The 24,460-nt window shown below is 29.4% G+C and overlaps 1 protein-coding gene across 1 annotated transcript in view; it reads right to left on the bottom strand.

Moving 5' to 3' along the window:
* Window positions 1–24,460, bottom strand: part of LOC148312019 (B-cell receptor CD22-like) — a 571,734-nt gene that overhangs the window by 529,705 nt on the left and 17,569 nt on the right. The window contains exon 2 of the mRNA XM_088277952.1: window positions 22,875–23,549. Within this exon, the coding sequence (XP_088134078.1) occupies window positions 22,875–22,953 (79 nt within the window). The 5' untranslated portion in view covers window positions 22,954–23,549. The remainder of the gene's footprint in view (window positions 1–22,874; window positions 23,550–24,460) is intronic.

Below are 24,460 nucleotides of genomic sequence, written 5' to 3'. Positions count from 1 at the left end.
ACATCACAGCTTTTAAGTGCACTTTATATTATATTTGTGTCTTCGTGTCAATTTTTTTTTAAATATATTTATAATTTAACAGTTTTAATGGTTTTGAAGAATATGATGTGTGTGCATATATACTCATGTATATCGTCCGCTTCCATAGTATAAAGGTTAGCACGATCGGGTATCGTACTGGTGGTCCCGGGTTCGATTCAGGAGGGGGGATCGAATATATAAAAAAAAATTTCATTATAATATTTATTCAATATTACCCTGAACTGGTACTTAAAGCGGAGAACTGAGTACGTTTCCTTCGTACTTAACGATCAAAATAACACTGCATTCATATGATGCAGTGCCTTTTGCACCATCGGGTGCGGATATGGGTTAGAAGAAGAAGAAGAAGAAAAAGTACCTGGAGTGCAAGACATATCAATTTGCTTTCGTATAATTTACCATCAACGTTTTGATGCTGTGCCTTATGCGCCCTTGGGTGTGAATGAGGGTAAAATATAATTAATATACAAGCACGATGAGTCATATGCATACTCACAACATATGTTTAGTTTATTTTTACATATTAGACAAATGTTATCAAAATTTGTAGTCCTTTAAATTAATAATTCGCATTCGCTTGAAATCGTTCTTCAGAGCACTTGGACAATTATGCCAGCCGAATCGACGCGGTCCCATTAGGGCAGTTTCAATTTCGCGCTTCTAACAGCCACCATTATTACGGCACCGACTTCAAGTGACACTCTCGGGGTGGCAATGAGGGCCAACCCCCAGGACTAGGCACACCGCAGCCAGACCAAACCACACAAAAATCCCCTAACATAAACTGAAGCATAGCATGTAGCCCATAGCCGTGATCCGGAGCTTTTGCGTTCGTTTTGAATATTCGACTTCCACTATTCGAGCTATTGTCCCGAGCGCGTACCACTCGCGCCGTCACGCACGGGGCATAGAGAAACTTGGTAAATGACACGAATCGTGGCTTAAACTCTTTTATACTGATTACAAGATGATTTATTTGATAGTTTTTAGGTTAATTATCAGAATTCCGAAGTGAATTTCGGCTGGAAAAGGGATGGGAGGAAATGATACGGTTTTTAAGTGTTCATTAAGGGCTTGATAAGCTACATATAAAAATGATAACGTTGTTTTTTGCTGTTGGTAAAAATTATCATAATGTTATTCAATTAACCATGTATTTCTGAGAATATTTTTTTTTATGTACCTACTTACTAACCAACTAATGACTTGAGTTTGGAAATATTTTGAGTGTCCAAAGGTCTCTGCTAAATAAAAAAATCTTCACAGTATTTTGAGCGTGTCCAAATCTTTTTTATAACAAATCTGGATTTAAATACAATACCTTTCCATTTTCATAATTAAAGAAAAAGTGGAGAAACATTGATTTGTAAAAACATATTGAAAATTTTAACTACAACATAATGAGTGTGTCCAAATACTTGTTCACAAAATCTGGATTATCTCCAATTACAGGAGTTATTTTCATATTATTTTTGACATCTCATCAAAGATGAAGAAAAATATGGAAGTCCGGGCATTTACGGGGCTGACGACCGTCATAGGCTGGTTTAAGTGATCACTTTACACACGTGTAACATTCACCAATTCTACCCATTATTGATAACCACACTACTCAAATTCTTGGAAGTTCTGTATAAATGAACCAATTTAGAAACCTTGTTCTTGAATCACTAGAACTTCACTAAAGACATCTATTGGTGAGATGTAAAGAAGTTTTTTTATTAAGTAGAAACTCATATATAAGTATGTGAGATCCGAATCCTGGATTATAATCACACACATGATAACATCCTGGATTATAATCACATGTCAGCCCCATAAATGTCCAGACTTCCATGTTCTTCTTCATCTTTGATGAGATGTCAAAAATAATATGAAAATTTTAAAATATGTTGTTTTGAAAAAAATACTGGTAAAATTATAACCTGCATAAAAAACATAAAATTTAAAATCATATTTTCAGGCGTCTCTCAATATGTGGAATTATTCGGTTAGGGACTTGAAATATTATATTTATGTGTTAAAAAAAAATCTCAAACAATTATAGATAGCTGTATTTTTGCATTCTGCATAACTTTTAAGCACCGCATGGTATTTGAAAATGCACCGAAATACATTTCACAATAGAATTTAAGAAATAGTGGTATTTACCAAGTAAAACTTGAATGGATTACCACAAAGTGAATACCAAATCGATTGATGAAATGTTATTTATCTTCTACATAAGATTCAAATGTCAGACTGTCAAATAGATAAGGAGCTAAATATTTAAGGAAAATTGGCGTGATAATTTTTTATTGAATACTAAAACCGAATTTATTAACGACTTTTTTTCAAATTCGGTTTTTCCATATTTTGCCTATGTCAACAATAAACTTCTACATGATAATAATATGTTTCTTTTGATATTTGTTGTATAAATGCATGTCAAATGATGCAAAAGATTAAAAGCAAAGAAATTTATCAAATTTCTGCATAGATGCCAGATTGATAAACCACCTACCTCAAAATTATTTGTTTAAAAATATCAGGATATTTTGATATTTGTTGTATAAATGCATGTCAAATGATGCAAAAGATTAAAAGCATAGAAACTTATCAAATTTCTGCATAGATGCCAGATTGATAAACCACCTACCTCAAAATTATTTGTTTCAAAATATCCTGCGTCATACAAATAGTACTTTATATTCACATTTGGCGGGGAGAACCCTTGGCAATATCCAAACTTGTTGATATTACAGTATACTTTATGCCACAGAGCCTTTAATAACGCGCGGCCATAAATTTCCCAAAAAATGTGTCACTGAAAGTCGTTTTCTGAAAAACGACAATGTGTTTAATAGGTCCGTGGAAATCCTGGCAGCGAGAATATTGTTTGCTTTTCTATTTATCGCGACACAAAGGAGCATCTTTCAATTGGAGTATTGCGTTTTGTCATATTAAATACCGAATTGTTCCTTAGTTGAAACCTCCCCGGCTTTTTGTCACCGCGTTTAACGTAAATGGGCCCTAATGATTCCGCGAATTCCGGCGCCGTTCGTCTGAGCCCTTACAAATTCTAAATGAAGAAATAAAATATAATTGTTGGCTAGGAAGTGAACGTAATATGATATTTATATTTGACGCTCATTAAAAAGGTTCCGACACTTTTGAGTTTCTCCGGGGAAAATGATGTAACCAATAAATTCACGTTTTTATTTTAAATTTGAATATTTTAATGTACTGAAATTATTTGAGTGTAAAATAATATCCAAAAACTAAGGATGTTTTCACCAGTGCGAAAAGTTTTGGAATAAAAACTACGTTAATTAAATGTTTTCATCTATTTTCTTTAATTAATCAAGGCAACAAACAATTGCTTTTGTAATTGAAATGGGAGTATTAAAAATATAATCACTACTGAGCAATTTTCTTCTATTTTCATATATTGTAAATTTATTAGATTTCATTAAAAAAATAAAACGGAAGATTATATTTTGCGCTAAAATTTTTAAAACTTTTTATATGCAATTTGACTACGTTAATGTTTCATTAAAAAACTATTTAAATTATCAAGTTTGAACACCAAAATAATTTTCAGGAATTTCCCAGAATTTTTTATCAATTAATTAGACAGAATAAAATGACTCGGATGCAATCAGTGTTAAATGCTGCACAGAGACTGATTCTGGAGTTTAAAAATTCAGTCACAAAACTCTACTACTTGCTTTTTCGAACAAGTAAAGTATAAACTTTGTCTGTTTACCATATGCATAAATGTATATACGCTTAATACAGCTCCAGATTACCTAAAAGAGATGCGCACTCCAAATGACTTTAAAGACGTCACACACTTCGATCGGTTTCATTGCTTTTTACAGTTGCCGTTAATCTTCTTCTTCTTCTTTTTAATGGCTTTTCACCCATCTCCGGTGTTAAAGCCAGTGTCGAGTTATTGTTGCCGTTAATAAGGTGGTATAAAGCGCACTAAATTTGGCAAGTATGCCTTTGCTGTTGCGAATCCGATGGCATGGAAAGTTGTTCCACCAACAACTAGAAGCAATATTTTCTAAATATCTCCAATTTACTAATCGATTTTTATTTACAACATGTTTCATAGTCTTTTTTTCCTTTTTTATAAAAAATAGTTTTTTTTATAAAAACATGTCGATGTAAGTTATTAGCCAAGTTTTTCATTTACTATCCCACCTTTAAGTCCATCCGTATTTATTATTATAATTACTTTTTAATTTTACATAGATTTGTAAAAAGCGCTGTAAACCTGTTTGTTATTGTTCTCTAATTGCTTTTTTTTTGTTAAAGAATAAAGAGACGGCGTTATCTGAAAACCCTAAATTATTGCGAATAATAAAAATTACCGTGTTTTCAATTACCACTGCAAAACAATTCTGAGGTGGTAAGGTATAACAATGGTTAGACCTTTGTATTCACGAGGTAAAGTAACGCATTACCGCTCTATATTACACACGTTTTTAAAACAAAAATTTACTATTGTCAGATTTTTCCTCCAATTTTGTGTAATGGGAAATTTGTACCTAGAATTTAACCCTTTCCGGTCCATATATATATTTTTTTTAATAATTCCATCAGGTCCACAATAGATTTACAGCATTACAGGGTAAAATAATACATCCATTTTTTTTTAATAACACTTGTGTTAAATATTTATTTTTATTTTGAATGTATCATTGAATTCTCGTCACACTAAATACGAGTGAGAAAAAAATATGTTTGCTTGTATTTTAACTCTAAACTGATGAAGAAAAAAAATGTTGAATGACATTCGACATAGGACCGGAAAGGGTTAATTAAGTGGTAATGTTTAATAATAAAACCCCTATCCGCACCCCAATGATGCATAAGGCACTGCATCATATAAACGCAGTGTTATCTTGATCGTTTACACATGAAGGATAGGTGATCAGCCCTCCGCTTCAGGTACAAGTCCAGGGTAATAATATTGAATAAATATTACAGTGAAAAAATCACTTATATTTATTTTACCCCCTTGGGAATCGAACCCGGGACCTCCAGAACGGTAGCCGAGCGTGCTGACCATTACACTACGGAGGCGGACATGGTAATGTTTAGACCCCAAATAATTACAATTAACCAACTATGACGCCACTTCCCGGTAGGAATTTAGGTATATTGAGGGGGTTTGGGTATCTGAATCGAATGAGGGAAGAAATAAAAGTTTTTAAAAATATGAAGGTAATGTGCTTGGTGAAGAATCAGGAGAACCAAAAGAAGATCTAATTATTGTGTATTTCAAATAAATGAATATGTTGAAGTCAGGAGTCGGAATAATTGGTGTGTATTTTTGAAAAGGTTTAATGTGGAAGAGGCAAAGATTGTTTCCAAAGACAAATTGGTGTGGTGTTACGGTGTGATAGTCAGTTAGTTATGTTTGTTTGTTTTTTTTTAATAAACGATCAATTTCATAGCGCTTTTATAATTTCACAATTATGTGCGGTGCTTCACTCACCATTTAATGCGGTTGGAGATAACAGAATTCATATGATATGATTTTTTCCGATTTTGCTTTGAAGGAAGACACATTTGATGACTATTGGCCTCACTCTATTTTATCAGAATCATAAAAACATCAATATTGCAATTTAATTTTTTTTTTTAGAAAAAAATCGTCCAGATTAACTCCCTCAGAAATGAGCTTAAAATAAATATCAACATAAAAAAATATAAACCAAACTCACACCGAAAGCACTTTTTTTGCTTTACAAACATCTTAACTTTAAGCTGAGACTGCAGTTTCTTACACATTATTGTCATTTATTTTTATCAGAATGGAAAGAAAATTAACAATACGCCTTTACATAGATGAATTTACCATCTCCTGGAGCCTAGATCTCTTCACCCTTTATGTTTAAGACATCGAACATAACTTCACACTTTACTTGTTTTTGTTATTGATGTTCAAAACATGCCGATTATAGGTCGAGCTACCTTTCAGCAGTTGTTTCTTTCAGCGAAGGCTCGTTAACGCACCGAAAGATTTGTGAACTAGCAGCGCCTGAATGTAGGCAATCGTACGAACAAAGACGAGAGTTTTCACAAGATACCGCACGAACCGGCATTTTGATAATGCTTATTATACCCGCCTCATTACTGACTATCACGCAATAATTATTATTAAAACCAGCCATCAACGTACGCTACAACCCGGACGATAACTTCTCTAGTGCGTATCGAGGTTTAGCGCAATTAAGGATAACGAACCAAGTATAAGTATATTGTATTACCTGGCCGAAGCACAATGGTTCTGGATACTTTATATGGTTAAACCACCTTAATCTGGAAATATATACATACATATATATATATATATATATGTTTAAACAAATATATATATATTTATATATATATATATATATATATATATATATATATATATATATATATATATATATATATATATATATATATATATATATATATATATATATATATATATATATATATATATATATATATATATATATATATATATATATATATATAACTATATATATATATATATATATATATATATATATATATATATATATATATATATATATATATATATATATATATATATATATATATATATATATATATATATATATATATATATTTATTTTGTATATATATATATTTTGTTTTTATAGAACATTTAAAATATAAATATTACTTAAAGATCCCTTTTTCAATATTTTATATAGTTTTGATTTTAATTTGATATCTTTATACAAATAAACGTTGATATTTTTGGTAACCATGTTTATTTATTGTATTATGTGCGTATATTTCTCTCTTTCTCACCCTTATCCGCACCCCAATGGTGCATAAATGTGATGAAAAAATCACTTATATATATTTGCGTTAAAATAAACCTACAAATTCTCTAAAAAGCGAGTGTTTTCTGTATACAATATTTAGAAACAATATTTTTCTATAAAGTTTGTTAAATCAAGTTTATTTGTTCAATAAACACATAAATCATAAGAAATACGGAAGATTGGGCATTAACAGGGCTTAAAACCTGTCTTAAGCTGGTCAAAGTGATCATTTTATGTAGTGTAACATTCACTATTTTACCCATGATTGAACACCATACTACTTAGTTGAAATTTGAATTTTGGAAGTTGTATTATGATTCAATTAAAATACTTCATTGGCACCATCAATGGTAAATGAAATAAGTTTTTTTTACCTTCGTGAAATGATGCTACAAAATTTGTGAAAGAATGATTCGAAATGTATGTAAGATTTGTCTTGAATTATTTAACTTAGTAAGAGACACTTGAAAAATATATTTTTATCATATTTATTTATAAATTAGTTATTTATTTACATTATTTTGAGTGTATGCAAATCGTTTTTCACAAATTCTGAAATCGTTTCTTCTAAATAAGTCCAACCTTCCATAATATTCTTCATTTTTATTTTGTTACTAAAAGCATTGTTAGCTTTGTGATATGGTAATATCATTCATCGTTCACTTTTCTTCATATACAAATGTTGAGATAACAACAAAAAATCTTGATTTAAAAAACTCCAAAGTGGGGCAAATCCAGAATTTGTCACCAATGATTTATTCACACTCAAAATATTTTCTAAAAAACATTTTGAAAAAAAAATGTCCAAAAATGCAAAGAACGTCTTAAAAATATAAAATCTCGTAAAACGATATTTTCATCATTCTTGATTACAATGGTCTCAACTGTTAGAAATAATTTATTGCATTGTTAAATCCATTATTTTTTCAGCGGAAATTTGCTTTCAATATCTTTTAAGCCATTCGAATCTAAGTCAGTTATAAATCGTGTAGAACAAAACTTGTAGTACAATTTGTTCGCCATGAACAGAACTAATCTCGCCGGCGTGACATGTGCTCTGCGTGTTGCGTATTTGCATTCTGTAGGCGCTTCGCCCGGGGGTGCATTATCGCGAGAGCCAGCTGTTTACCGTCAGATACGTCAATATTACCCAGTGTACACTGGAAACAAATACATTGCACATAGCCGTTGGATGTCAATTGACCTGACCGAGGCAGTGTGTTTTTACTGTCGATAACGAGATTTATTGCATACAACGTTGATCACGATACACCAGGATTTTACGAAAATACGTGAAATGGACATTCTGATGTGCTGAAGCGAATTGCATAATTTATTTATTTCACTGATTGCTTGGAAGAGTTCGATATTAAAAGCGTACATTTCGACAAATGTTTACTAGTTTATTTACTTTATGTTTATTTACTTTATTTACTTTATGTTACTTTATTTATTTACTTTATGTTTACTAGTTTATTTATGTTTATTTCATATAAAAATATGGTTATAAAATATATGAATGTTTATTTTATTAAAATTAAACACTTGAATAATCCACCTAATCGAGTTTTATTTTACTAACGACTTGTTTCGAAAACGACAATTGTTTTCATCTTCTGGTACAAATTAAAACAGTTTTAATTTGTACCAGAAGATGAAAACAATTGTCGTCGTCGTCGAAAACTAGTCGTAAATAAAATAAAATTCGATTAAGTGGATTATTCAAGTATTTAATTTTAATAAAAAAATCATGTCATTCCACAAAATAAATGCCAAATCAATAAATAATTTGAATGGTTATGTATATAAACATATTAAATCTAAATCGAAAGGGATAACAGATTTATAACGGGATTTTTAAGTAATGTTTTATCAAATTAAAAATATTCTTTTTAACGTAGTAGTTCTCAATTATTATAATTTATAACTGATCTTATAATTTTATATATTAGCCTCAGAGATGTAATGGTAACGCAAATATATATAAGTGATTTTTTCATCACATTTATGCACCATTGGGGTGAGGATAAGGGTGAGAAAGAGAGAAATATACGCACATAATACAATAAATAAACATGGTTACCAAAAATATCAACGTTTATTTGTATAAAGATATCAAATTAAAATCAAAACTATATAAAATATTGAAAAAGGGATCTTTAAGTAATATTTATATTTTAAATGTTCTATAAAAACAAAATATATATATATATATATATATATATATATATATATATATATATATATATATATATATATATATATATATATATATATATATATATATATATATATATATATATATATATATATATATATATATATATATATATATATAGTTATATATATATATATATATATATATATATATATATATATATATATATATATATATATATATATATATATATATATATATATATATATATATATATATATATATATATATATATATATATATATATATATATATATATATATATATATATATATATATATATATATATATATATATATATATATATATATATATATATATATATAAATATATATATATATATATATATATATATATATATATATATATATATATATATATATATATATATATATATATATATATATATATATATATATATATATATATATATATATATATATATATATATATATATATATATATATATATTTATATATTTATTTTGTATATATATTTTGTTTTTATAGAACATTTAAAATATGAATATTACTTAAAGATCCCTTTTTCAATATTTTATATAGTTTTGATTTTAATTTGATATCTTTATACAAATAAACGTTGATATTTTTGGTAACCATGTTTATTTATTGTATTATGTGCGTATATTTCTCTCTTTCTCACCCTTATCCGCACCCCAATGGTGCATAAATGTGATGAAAAAATCACTTATATATATTTGCGTTACCATTACATCTCTGAGGCTAATATATAAAATTATAAGATCAGTTATAAATTATAATAATTGAGAACTACTACGTTAAAAAGAATATTTTTAATTTGATAAAACATTACTTAAAAATCCCGTTATAAATCTGTTATCCCTTTCGATTTAGATTTAATATGTTTATATACATAACCATTCAAATTATTTATTGATTTGGCATTTATTTTGTGGAATGACATGATTTTTTTATTAAAATTAAATACTTGAATAATCCACTTAATCGAATTTTATTTTATTTACGACTAGTTTTCGACGACGACGACAATTGTTTTCATCTTCTGGTACAAATTAAAACTGTTTTAATTTGTACCAGAAGATGAAAACAATTGTCGTTTTCGAAACAAGTCGTTAGTAAAATAAAACTCGATTAGGTGGATTATTCAAGTGTTTAATTTTAATAAAATAAACATTCATATATTTTATAACCATATTTTTATATGAAATAAACATAAATAAACTAGTAAACATAAAGTAAATAAATAAAGTAACATAAAGTAAATAAAGTAAATAAACATAAAGTAAATAAACTAGTAAACATTTGTCGAAATGTACGCTTTTAATATCGAACTCTTCCAAGCAATCAGTGAAAGCACATCAGAATGTCCATTTCACGTATTTTCGTAAAATCCTGGTGTATCGTGATCAACGTTGTATGCAATAAATCTCGTTATCGACAGTAAAAACACACTGCCTCGGTCAGGTCAATTGACATCCAACGGCTATGTGCAATGTATTTGTTTCCAGTGTACACTGGGTAATATTGACGTATCTGACGGTAAACAGCTGGCTCTCGCGATAATGCACCCCCGGGCGAAGCGCCTACGGAATGCAAATACGCAACACGCAGAGCACATGTCACGCCGGCGAGATTAGTTCTGTTCATGGCGAACAAATTGTACTACAAGTTTTGTTCTACACGATTTATAACTGACTTAGATTCGAATGGCTTAAAAGATATTGAAAGCAAATTTCCGCTGAAAAAATAATGGATTTAACAATGCAATAAATTATTTCTAACAGTTGAGACCATTGTAATCAAGAATGATGAAAATATCGTTTTACGAGATTTTATATTTTTAAGACGTTCTTTGCATTTTTGGACATTTTTTTTTCAAAATGTTTTTTAGAAAATATTTTGAGTGTGAATAAATCATTGGTGACAAATTCTGGATTTGCCCCACTTTGGAGTTTTTTAAATCAAGATTTTTTGTTGTTATCTCAACATTTGTATATGAAGAAAAGTGAACGATGAATGATATTACCATATCACAAAGCTAACAATGCTTTTAGTAACAAAATAAAAATGAAGAATATTATGGAAGGTTGGACTTATTTAGAAGAAACGATTTCAGAATTTGTGAAAAACGATTTGCATACACTCAAAATAATGTAAATAAATAACTAATTTATAAATAAATATGATAAAAATATATTTTTCAAGTGTCTCTTACTAAGTTAAATAATTCAAGACAAATCTTACATACATTTCGAATCATTCTTTCACAAATTTTGTAGCATCATTTCACGAAGGTAAAAAAAACTTATTTCATTTACCATTGATGGTGCCAATGAAGTATTTTAATTGAATCATAATACAACTTCCAAAATTCAAATTTCAACTAAGTAGTATGGTGTTCAATCATGGGTAAAATAGTGAATGTTACACTACATAAAATGATCACTTTGACCAGCTTAAGACAGGTTTTAAGCCCTGTTAATGCCCAATCTTCCGTATTTCTTATGATTTATGTGTTTATTGAACAAATAAACTTGATTTAACAAACTTTATAGAAAAATGTTGTTTCTAAATATTGTATACAGAAAACACTCGCTTTTTAGAGAATTTGTAGGTTTAAATAAAATAAAAATAATCCTCAAATAAGATATTCAAATATCATAGACAAAAATATTTTCCAATAATTTTTTTTTTAAGATTGAAAATAGGAAATTATAAAATAATAATAAAGAATCATTGAAAACTTGTGAATTCAATTTATTATTAGATTAAAACCAATATATTTTTAGCTTTTCCACTTTTTTATTTGACCAGCGACCGGGTTTCGTCGTTACCGACATCATCAGACTGGTCTGATGTCGGTAACGACGAAACCCGGTCGCTGGTCAAATAAAAAAGTGGAAAAGCTAAAAATATTGGTTTTAATCTAATAATAAATTAAAAATGCAATTCCATCACGAAGTGTCAGTGGATAATATATATCTATTAAAAACTTGTGAATTCATTTAAGAAAAGCTTACTTAAATTAAAGATTTTATTTCATATTACTTTTGACATCTCAACATAGATGAAGAAGATTATGGAAGTCTGGGCTTTTACGGGGCTTACGACTGTTCTACGAATTCGTCTTTGTTGAGTTGTAAAAAAAAAGATAAATAACTCCTATAATTGGAGACAATTTAGATTTGTAGACAAGTATTTGGACGCAATCAAAATGTTTTAAAGAATAGTTTATTTTATGTATTAATTTTAAATCAAACACAGATTTTTTGAGTCTACTAAGCTGTATTTTATAAATAAAAAAATAATACATAAATTAAAATGGAGTTCTACAAATTAAAAGCCAAATCAATAAATAAATAGTTTATTTACTAAAATAAATATAATACTCCTTCGCGTAATTATCTAAATTTTCCAGAATATTATCAGGCAAGTAATTTAAACCTAAAAGTGTTTTGTAGTTCCTCGGTTTTTCGTACCTTCAATCATGATAATATTATGTACTTGGCGGCAAGTTAATTAAACTTTTAATTAAAGCTAACCTTGTGTAACACAAATCTTAAATTATCAACCAAATTATCTTTCAGTAGTACGTAAAAAGGATATTTTACAAGTTACATCACGTTTGCTTACTTTGGGAATGAGATTATTATCACACAGACATAAAACAATGTCTCCTTACCATAACAACACACGTTCGTCATATTAATACACTCATTATGAATACTCGCAAGAATGCGTTTGACAAAGAAGGCTTTGATAATCATATTTATTCTAAACATCCCCTTATTTAAGGGTACTAACCCCGTAACATCAAATATTTAAAACAAAATATGCATTTAAAAATAAAATATTTATTTTTCTTTGTAACATATGTAGTTTGGATATTATGTAGTGAATTTTCATTTAAAAAAAACAACAATTAACCTTTTTTTATTCGATTGAGGCACAATTTTCACCTTATTTATGATAACTTGATATATAATATATTAAAGGCATCTCAACATGTTATGTGAGACAATACTTTATTTTACTTACAATATAATTAAAATGTTTGGTTTTTCTTTCATGTGAAAATTAAAAACCTGTTTTTGAACGACTTCAACTAATTAAACAAATTATCGTGCCGTATCACTGCAGGGGAAGGTAGAGATAATAAAACACCATAGCGCTCTGTCCTTGCAAATATTCTTCGCCTCTTCTACATTCATGCATCTCCTCATACACACCCACCAACGCAAGGTGATCAGTCTTGCGCTTCACGTCTAGGGTAATACGAAATGAATATTTGATTGAAGAATCACGTTTATTATATTAACGGTCTAAAAAATAGTAACTAAACGCTTCAACGACCACAGTAAGGAGGTGGACTAAAATTAATACTTTAGTCAATGCAACACGAGAATATTTCGTACTAAAATTACTTCTTTATAAAAAGCTAAAATATCTTGACATGTTATGTTGTTTCATATTTATAAGTGCCGGGCGACTAAGACAGATACGATAGTAAATCGATAATTTGTGATTGTTTTTTAGTCTCATTTTTTCTAGTTGTGGCTGAACACATGTACAACTGAAATATCGGGATTGAAAGGGTTCACGTCATGACTACCCTGAAAAGTGTTCTGTACTGTATATGTGTAATGTGTATGCCGAGGAACAAAACTTCGCAGCTATTGTAAATCACGATAATAAATCTAGATCTTCTTCATTAGGGGTTGTGTCGGCACATACAAACTCACCCCCGAAACAAAGTTAGCCCAAACTTGGTAGGAAAGTTCGCCACCCCGAACCCCCCGTTCACGCATTGTCTCAGCCCGAATTACGGTTGCACGCGAGCAGTAATCTACTTAACCTACTCACAACATCCCCTGATTGGATAAATAAATTAGTGATTACCTCCTTTTGGCACTTAACTCCTCAACTGCTACAGTGAAGAATCGTCAATGAGCTCTTCGTACACCAAATCAAATATCATTTTTTGACATCTCAACATTAATGATGAAGAAAATGAATGTCTGGGCATTTACGGGGCTTACGACCGTTATAGGCTCGTTTAAGTGAGCACTTTACACACGTGTAACATTTACAAATTCCACCCATGATTGACAACCACACTTCTCAAATCTTTGGATGTTGGATGTTAATACATACAATTTCGAAACATTATACAAGAATCTAAGAAATTTTTACTAGAGACATCTATAAGTTAGATGAAATCAAATTAAATTATGTTATTTTTGTTTGTTTCCAAAGCTTTCGAAATATGGTGAAAAATGCTTAAAATACGGGGATGAATCATATACGACCAGGATTTGATTTTTTAATTCATAGACACGAGATTTAAATATGAAGAAAAAACTAACATACATATCATCACGCCTCTTCTGCAGGGATGGTCAGAGAGATGTAACCTCACAGATTGCTGTCTTTTGCGAACAATATTGGCCTCTTCCACATTCATGCAACTATATTTAATGCGATCAAAATGCCAATTTTCATATGATGTAGCTTAGAAAATCGAATGGCGAAATAAGGAAATAATTCAAGGAGGTACGTTATCGATAAAATAATGAAATTTGTTTTTTAATTTAAGTTTTACTAAGTTAATCCACACCACTATTCCTAGTTTATTCTAAGTCAATATATATTCTTTGTAAATAACATTATTCTACTAAGTTTATACCAAACAGAGATATTAACTAAGTAAAACTTAAATTAAAAATGGAAACATTTCACCACAAAGTGACTGCCGAATCAGAAATTAAGAAATTGGTGTTTAGAATTAAAGCGTATTTAATTTTAATAGGATAATTTCAATATTTTTGCATTTGACCGGATATTTTGTTCATTTTATCCGAAGTTCGTTGAATGGAAGTTTGTTATATCGAGGTTTTACTGTATTTTCGATTGATAAAATCTGAATGTATCAAATTACACTATTATGAAACATATTAAATTACGTGATGTTCAATCATTCAGAAAACATTGTTTTTCTAGTTATTTTTTGCTTCATTAAAAAACATTATTAATGTTTGAAATTTTCTCTTTTATGAAATCTGTTACTGATGAAAAAACCCCGGCTTCAATTTCTGATAACATCACAAATAAATTAAGTTAAAAACCAACTTTTTTCTGTAGATCGATATCTTCTTTTATTCCCCGTGGAATTTTAATTACAGTCTGATATAATCTGACAATTTCAGATTTATTATATTTCACAGCATTTTAAGTATTTTCCAATTTTTATTAAAAAAAAATATCGATAACTATTCGAACATCTAAAATTCATGATTCTTACCAACTCCGTGTTTCACTTCCATACATTAGTATTGAAACTAGGACTCCGTTGTGTACTGCCAGTTTAGTTTTCACTGATAGAAAAATTTTGCCTTTATGTTCTTATGTAGGGGAGAGTGCCCATGGATGGGACGTTTTTGATTTTGCCTCTCTAGTTCTTCTCTGTAAAATAAATCACAAAAAGTAAACGTGGTTTCTCTTTATTCAATCTTTTAGCTACAAATATGCCGTACTTTGTTTTCTAAAAAAATTAACCTAACTGCCTGAAAAATCGATTTCAAATCATGTCCTAAAATGTCCCATTCATAAACACCCTCCCATGAGAGGGACACCAGTATACCATGAATAGGACATTAATTAAAATGCTAGATTAATGGAATAATTCTATTTTAAAACAAAAATCATATGTAGACACTTTCGTATAATACGTAGACACATGTAAAAGAAATTTTATTTAACATTTTTGCAACATTTTTGGCAATTTTATTTTTTTTTCATGTGCCACAAAATTTACATTTAAGCCATTGCATAAAACTATATTGATATTCTCCTTCACATATGTGACACTTATTATCCTCCTTTCCTTTTGTTTTTGTCAGTGATACACCTTCTATTTCAAGTGATTTATCTGAACTGATCTCTGTCATCACTCATTGAAATATTTTGTTGAAAACTGAGTTTTTTTTTAAAATCTTTTAGCGTTAGGCTTATTTTATGGTCTATCTATAGGTTTTCATTTTACATTCTTCAATAATTGTATTTTCAAAAACTTGTCCTTTTCTGAAGTGTCAGATATTATACTTGATTTCCCCTTACTGATTTATTTCTGTACTGTAGAACATATTCTTCCAGCTGAATTTAAATACGTGGAAAGTATTTCTTCTCGCTTCAAACTGAACTAACTAACTAAAAAAACGAACTTACTATCACGCCGCTTCCCCGCAGGGATAGGTAGAAAGAATATAACGCCACACCACTCTGTCTTTGCAAACATTCTTTTCGCCTCTTCCACGTTCATGCATCTCCTCACTCATACCCGCCGATTGTTACGACTCCAACCTGACCACTTGCAACTATTTGGCTTACCTGATCGTGCCATGTTTTTCTCAGTCTTTCTCTGCTCCTTTTTCCAATAACATTCGCCTAGTAAATTTGTTTAACCGTTTTATCCTCACTCATTCGTTCTACATGTCCAAACCATCTCAACACATTTTTCTTAATTTTATCGATTATGCTTATCTCAGCTTTGCATTCCTTCCTTATTTCACTATTCGAACATCTATCATACATCGTTTTATCGCACATTCTTCTGAGAGATCGCATTTCGACTGCATTCAGTCTACTTTCATCCTTATTTTGCCAACTCCATGTTTCACTTCCATACATTAGAGTTAGAACCAAGACTCCGTTATGCACTGCCAGTTTAGCTTCCGCTGATAGGCTCTTTTATTTTCTATCAGCCTTTACTTGTTTGACATGTCTATAAAGAGAAGATTTTCCTATTGCATATGTCTTTGCAACCGACCTAATATTTTGCTTTTATTTAAAACCTCTTCTACAGCAGCTTCAATTAGAACGTTGGTGATTGATGGTTGGTGAACGATGCCGTGTTTTTGGCATTATGACCTAAAAACAATATAATGTTTACAATGCGTGTAATGCAAACGAGTACAAACGATTTTTAATATAAATTAAAAGTATTCGCCATGAATGGGGCAATTTTCCCTTGAGTGGGACCGTCCCATTCATGATCACTGCGCGCGTCCCATTCAAGAAAATGCGTGATTTTTAGAAAAATAGATAAATCGATACATTTATTCTAAAGTAAATTTGATGAAACATACTTTATAATATCCTGAGAGAACCAACTTAAATAATTGTATTTATCAATTGCAGCACTTATCATAACCTATATGTACAAACAAAATCAAATTGCAATATATAATTTACTTTTTGACGCAAAAAAATTGTAACACGTGTTACTCGCTTTACTGTCAGTCGAGAACTAAGGTTTGAGGATTAATCTGTCTAATATCGTAGCGTTAATGTTGGGTAATTTTTAATTTTTTTTTGTAATAATAGTTTGGGCTGGAGGACGATTGTCCCATTCATCCTCTGTCCCACTCGTGGGCACTCTCCCCTACTGAGATGGTGGAATATGATTCGTTTGACTTTGGTTTATTATACAAGTTTACTGGGTGAATTTGTGAGGATCGAAGAGAAAAGGAGTAGGACTCAGCAAATCTTGGTCACAACTGTCATCAAGAAATGGCGATTCAGTTGGCTTCGCCATGTACTCCACATGCCTCCTGAGAGCAGCCATCAAGCTTACCTCTTTTACAAGGCACCATGTTTGTGCCGCCCAGGACGATCACTGCTGACAATTTGTCGGCAGTTCTCGTTTGAACTTCGCGACGCGAACCTGACTTGGATGCAAGGGAGCTGGCGGTCAACAGAAAAGCCTGGACACAGTTTTCGGACTCCAGATGTTCCATGTAAGGAGAGGATATGGTTGAATAATAATATTTCTTGGTAACTCTAAGTGAGTGACTGGTTTCTAGGAAAGACGAATCTAAAATGCGCTTGGTAGACTTTGCAGGTATGCCCACATAATCATAATGTTAATGTCACCAACATACCCAAATTTCTTATAAATGTGAAATGAATCTTTAACATAAGGTATGATTCTTCATACAGTAAAACTTCGATATGGCGGAGTAATTGGGGGTGTCTGTTAAAGGCCAAAGTCTATTATATAAAATAAATAAATAGCTTTAAAACAAAAAACTTTAGAAGAAAATATTAACACTGTATTTAGACATTACGGAATACAAATAAAATTATTTTTACTGTCTTTAAGCAATCTTTCTGCTTTGAAAAACGAATCAAGTTTCATTTGCACTTTTCAAAATTTCTGTTTCTTTTATAATAAATTTCTAAAATTACAAAAATGCGTTAAATATTGTTGAACTTCGTTATCTGACTAGAAGTCAATGAAAGTCGTCGAGATGTGATCTTACTACTGATAACTTCATTTTTGGCAGTGTTGCAATTTCTACTTCGCTATCTTCACTTTCATCCTCATTTTTAGGTTCAGAACTTCAACTAATAATTCTCTTTCAGCCATAATATTATACCTAGGGCTACCTTTATCTACTTGGATTTTTCGTTCATTACAATATTTGAAGTTTGTCGAATTGAGAGGTTCGTTATAACGAGGTTTCACTGTACATTTCTATTCAAGATTTCAGAATTAATTTATTTCATCATTTTGAGTGACTAGGTATCGAGGATCTGAGTTCCACACAACTGTGATTGATTACTCTGTCGAGTGTGCTAACCATAACGCAAGGGTTCGATAGTTTACTAAATTTACAAGACACCCTTCTTTGACAAGAAACTAGACTTTAAATACCTTGTTTTCGTAAGGGGTGGTTAAGACATTGACAGCAGTTCATATACCTTGGAACAATTAAAGTTTAAAGTTTGTCCCTGATTTTTAGAAAATCATTTTATTTCCCACACAACGAAACAAGAGGAAAAAAATAAATAAATAAATAAATAAAAAATAAAAAAATAAAATATATATATATATATATATATATATATATATATATATATATATATATATATATATATATATATATATATATATATAAATATTTATATATATATATAAATATATATATATATATTTATATATATATATATATATATATATATATATATATATATATATATATATATATATATATATATATATATATATATATATATATATATATATATATATATATATATATATATATATATATATATATGTATATATTTATATATATATATATTTATATATATATATATATATATATATATATATATATATATATATATATATATATATATATATATATATATATATATATATATATATATATATATACATATATTATATAATATTTTATTACAACTTAATTATAATGTCTACTGGTTTTGAAGCTAACCGCTTGATTATCAAGACTGATTAAATATCAAACACTTAATACTAAACAAAATTCTAAATATTTTGACGGTTATGCAAAGGAGCTTAGGTAGATCTCAAGTGGCTTTATTTTTTTGTTGATTGTCAGTCACAATCATATTTAATAACGGACTCTTAGAAAAATTATTAACTTGTGTATTTATTAGTTGCAAATTATTATTTTGTTATTAAATATGCTTCCAATCACTTATCATCCCCGATCCCTTTTGACTGTGGCTGCCAATCAACAAAAAAAAATAAAGCCACTTGAGATCTACCTAAGCTCCTTTGCATAACCGTCAAAATATTTTGAATACTAGTACTAATAGTACTAATCAGTCATGATAAAGAGACAGTTAGCTTCGAAACTGGTAGACATTATAATCAAGTTAAAATTAAATACGTATAGTGATTTTAAAACAATGTAAAATTTTAATTATTATTCAACTTTATTGAATAAAACATTTAAACTGTATTAATATAATACTAAATTAGTAAATAACAAGTGTTTTATTCAAAATATAATCATGTCTCACCATAAAGTGAATGGCGAAACCATAAATAACTTAATGTATATTTTAGTTAATCTAATAGTTTAATGTATATTCGTGTATTATGTATAGTGCCTAGTATGTAACTACAAGTTTTGTGTCCCCTTGTATACCACGTAACTAGAACGTCAAACTTTATGGACGGGAATATAGTTGGGGGCTACATTAAATTTGGGAATCGCAGATATCTGAGACACGGGTCGAATTAAGTTTTACTTGTTCGAGAGTACTGGGAAACCTCCAGCAGGCTATTTAAGCAATTAAATTTAACCAAACAGCGATTCAGTTAACCCAACATGGGAAAATAATTTTGTTTTATTTGTATCCCGAGCAATGAGTGGGGAGCTGTGTTTTGCTAAGGTAGCATGCTACAATATTGACGTAGCGAAGGGTTATCAGGATTATGTCTATTCCAAATATGGGACAAGAGGTCCTTGGGCAAGGCTATAAATCGATATGAAGGAGCTTACGCAAGACTTTGGTTATCACATCGCTTAACGCGTTGATGTAATTCAAGAGTGAACCCTTTATCGTAGATTAATGCGTCCTCAGGGTATTATGTTATTATTTTTAATTAGCTTTGATATATGTTACGTTCATTACTACGAACGGTCTACTCCGAAAATATCAAATTTATGTTATAACATATCTTCTACTTATATTGACCCTTATACGCATCCCAGTGGTGCATAAGGCAATTCATTAAATTTTATTTGAATTTATTGAATTGCAGTCGAATGCAGTCGAAATGCGTACTTTCACACGAATATGCGATGCTTGATACATGTTCGAATGGTGATATAATGAAAGAATGTAAGTTCGAGATAAGCAGTATCGATAAAATTAAGAAAGGTATGTTGAGATGGTTTGGGCATGTGAATCGAATGAGTGAAAAAAAAAATAGTAAAACAAATTTATGTGGCGAAGGTGGCTAGTAATAAAAGCAGAGAAAGACCCAAGAAAACTTGGCATGATCAATCATTTCAAATATTTGAATATGATGGAGTCAGGAATGTGAATAAGCGGTGGGTATTAATGAGAAGATTGAATGTGGAAGAGGCGAAGATTGTTTGCAAAGACAAACTGGTTAGGTAAGTTAGTTTACTATGTATTTACAAATTGACGTGGTTGGAGTCGGAATAATTGGCGGGAATTGTAATGTACATGAATGTGAAAAAATGTAAGATTGGAAAGAGAAATAAGTGTGTAGTTTTATTCTCACACATAAATCAATGCATCGAAATACATATCACAATACATTTTACAGAAAACTTTTAAATTTATGTTTCAACCAAGTTAAAAAAAAATCAATTTACGTTTTACTAGCTAAATACCACAATTTCTAAAAATTTAACTGTCAAAATACACTTTAAGAAACAGTGATATTAAACTAATAAACCGTTAATATTTTTTTTACATTTAAAATAACTTTTATAAAAGAATTAAGTAAATACCATTATTTATAAAAATTAAAGTGTCACAAGCTTAAAGAAATGGTTGTATATACCACGTTATATTTAAAACAAAAAATGGTGATTTTTTAAAAATATTTATTTGTGTTTTTTTTTTATAAAATGCAATAAATTTTGTAAAATATTTGGTAAAATCCAGAAAAATTACATAGTAGTATAATATTCTAACTACAAATTCATTTGTAAACAATTAATTTTTTATGAATATGTAAAACCCTAATGCTATAAAAATAGAGTGTTTACGACAAAAAATCTACTTATAAGAAAAATGGTTTAAAAAGGGTTTAAAATATACCGCAGGAACCTTTTCAGGGCTAAATTTCAGTCATTGCCTCTTAACTACGTTCGGAGGGGCCAAAAAACCGTGTTTTACAATATAATATATTCCAATTGGAAATCATTTACATCACAATAAGGGTTTGTTGCGTAAACTTTAAGGTGTAAATCGGCTTCAGGTCCAATAGAATAAGGCCAGTTTTAGTTTGGGTCCGCAAGAAATTGATTTGATGTCCAAACTTGCTACAAGAGTAAAATGCTTAATTAGTATAATGAATTTCGGACAAATCCATAGTAACGTTGGTGAATTTATGTGACAATTATTTAAGTTAACTCTAAAAAATTAACTCATTTTTTCTTAAGAATTATGGTAAGTTGTTGATAATAATTTTTGCAGAATAAAAAATTCAAAAATGGAGAATTTTTAAGAAAAAAAATTGTTTTATTTCTTGCCTCGAGGGATAAAACAGTTTAAAAAAATTATATATATACAAATTGGTTTCACTCTGCAGTTATAATTAAAGTCAATATAAGTTATGAAGTGTATATCATTCAATATAATTTTTTCTATGTACGAAAATTCAATATTTTGTTTTATTATAAAAAATACAGAACTTTCCGGTAGACCTATGTATGTGTATAAAAATATGTGTATATATACATAATAGTATAAAAAAAGCTTTATTTATGTCAAAACGACCGCTTTTTGATAGTAAAAATGCAAGTTAAATGCAGGTTTTTCTAGAAAGATATTTAGAGGATTTTGGTTATAACAAAATTTGGTCCCTTAACCTTTGGACCAAAAATGATGTAGACATTTTAAATAACAAAGAAATCGGTTGACGTCATTTGCGATGTCAATTTTTGATAATGATTAGGAAAATAAACACAAATTTAATCCAACATTACACTACACTACATTTATACATCTTCGTTGTATTAATGAACAATGTATATATATATATATATATATATATATATATATATATATATATATATATATATATATATATATATATATATATATATATATATATATATATATATATATATATATATATATATATATATATATATATATATATATATATATATATATATATATATATATATATATACATATAATAAAAATAAACTTTTATTATCTTACCTTCTTCCTCTTCCCAATCAGTTTGCGCCAAGTTTCCACTGATCAGCGCTAAGGCTGCCAGGCACAGAGCCGCCCTCATTTCTACTCAACAAAACACAGAAACACTTCGATCAAACACCAAAGTATCACAACCCGACACTTTCACATGACACCCCCGACGGAATCCATCCCCAAACGATTTGATTAATCGCCTTTATCCAAACACAAGCCGAACCGAGTTCCACGTAAAAACCTCAAAAGTTTTCGCACTAAATACTGTATTTATATTCCATTTCTCGTTTTAAAATTATATGGGAGTTTAACACCTTCAAACTTTTCGAGTTTCCTCAACCCGGCGACTTTCTCTTTAGGGCTGAATCCGCCTTTGCTCGACTTACAAAGGTGCAGTGTTATGATTACAAAGGGATGGTTTCAAATATTATTTTAATACCAGATCCTTGGCGCTGAATTAAGTAAAGTAATTCCCGATAAAATGAAAAGTGTGGTCACTGTTTTTGACACGTTAAACGTTAACAGCGCTACCAATCACGTTTTAATTTATATGAATCTTAGTTTTGTGAGAATTTTGATCACCGAGATTATAAGAAAAGATTTTTTGTTATTATTAAGTTATTAAGATACATACTAGTTAAAATGAATTTTAAAAAGCTGTCACTTTATCCTACATAATTGGACCTGAAAACAAGAAAAAAAATATTAATATTTTTGACACATATTTACGATAAAACAGTATTTAATGAAAAATTAATACATTTTGTATTAAATTTAAAAAAAAAATGCTTTAAAACTGTTTATGAGAATGAAAGTATAAAGCGGAACAAATAATTAATAAAAAAAAATCTAAAATTAATTAACTTACTCACAGAGGTGCCTTTTATGTTGAGGTAGTCAGAGAGAATAGAATAACACACCAATTTGCTTTTGTGAACAATTTTCGCCTCGTTCATGCATCTCCTCATACATACTCGCCGATTATTCCGACTCCTGGCCAGACCACTTTCATGCATTTGAAATACTTGATCATGATCAAACAATTCTTGGATGCTACAGAAAGGTAACATGTTACGAAGCCACGGGCTAGATGACGTCATAGAAGGTCCTACACAATCTAATGACGTAAGCCTTGTTAATGTCCAGAATTCCATTTTGTTCTTGATCAATGTTGAGATGTCAAAAAATAATATGAAAATATTATTGGAGATAATCTAGTTTTGTGAACAAGTATTTGTACATAATCAAAATGTTGTAATAAAAATTAAGTCATGAAAATGTTTGGTACAGAACAGAAAAATTAATTATCGTAACGAAGTACCTTATGATTGCAATTAATAAAATGTAACACCAGAGAAAATATGTGACAATATTGTCGTTGTGACAATGAACAAGAGAACATAACGAAACTAATAATGTTTCATATTCCATCACTGTCTATAGCATGTCACCCTCTCGAGCTGCGAGCCACAAGTATATAATATATAACCATCAAATATCTCCCTTTTCCCTTCCGAATATTTCATTGCAGACGCAATATCAAAAACGTCAACTGCCTATCTCCCGACTGAGTGTCGTATATCTTTATTTTATCC

The sequence above is a fragment of the Brachycentrus maculatus genome, unplaced genomic scaffold (genome assembly GCF_059751285.1).
Source record: "Brachycentrus maculatus isolate JH-2025_06_01 unplaced genomic scaffold, ASM5975128v1 h1tg000050l, whole genome shotgun sequence".
In the NCBI taxonomy this organism is placed as follows: domain Eukaryota; kingdom Metazoa; phylum Arthropoda; class Insecta; order Trichoptera; family Brachycentridae; genus Brachycentrus; species Brachycentrus maculatus.
This window is presented reverse-complemented; position numbering and strand designations above follow the sequence as displayed.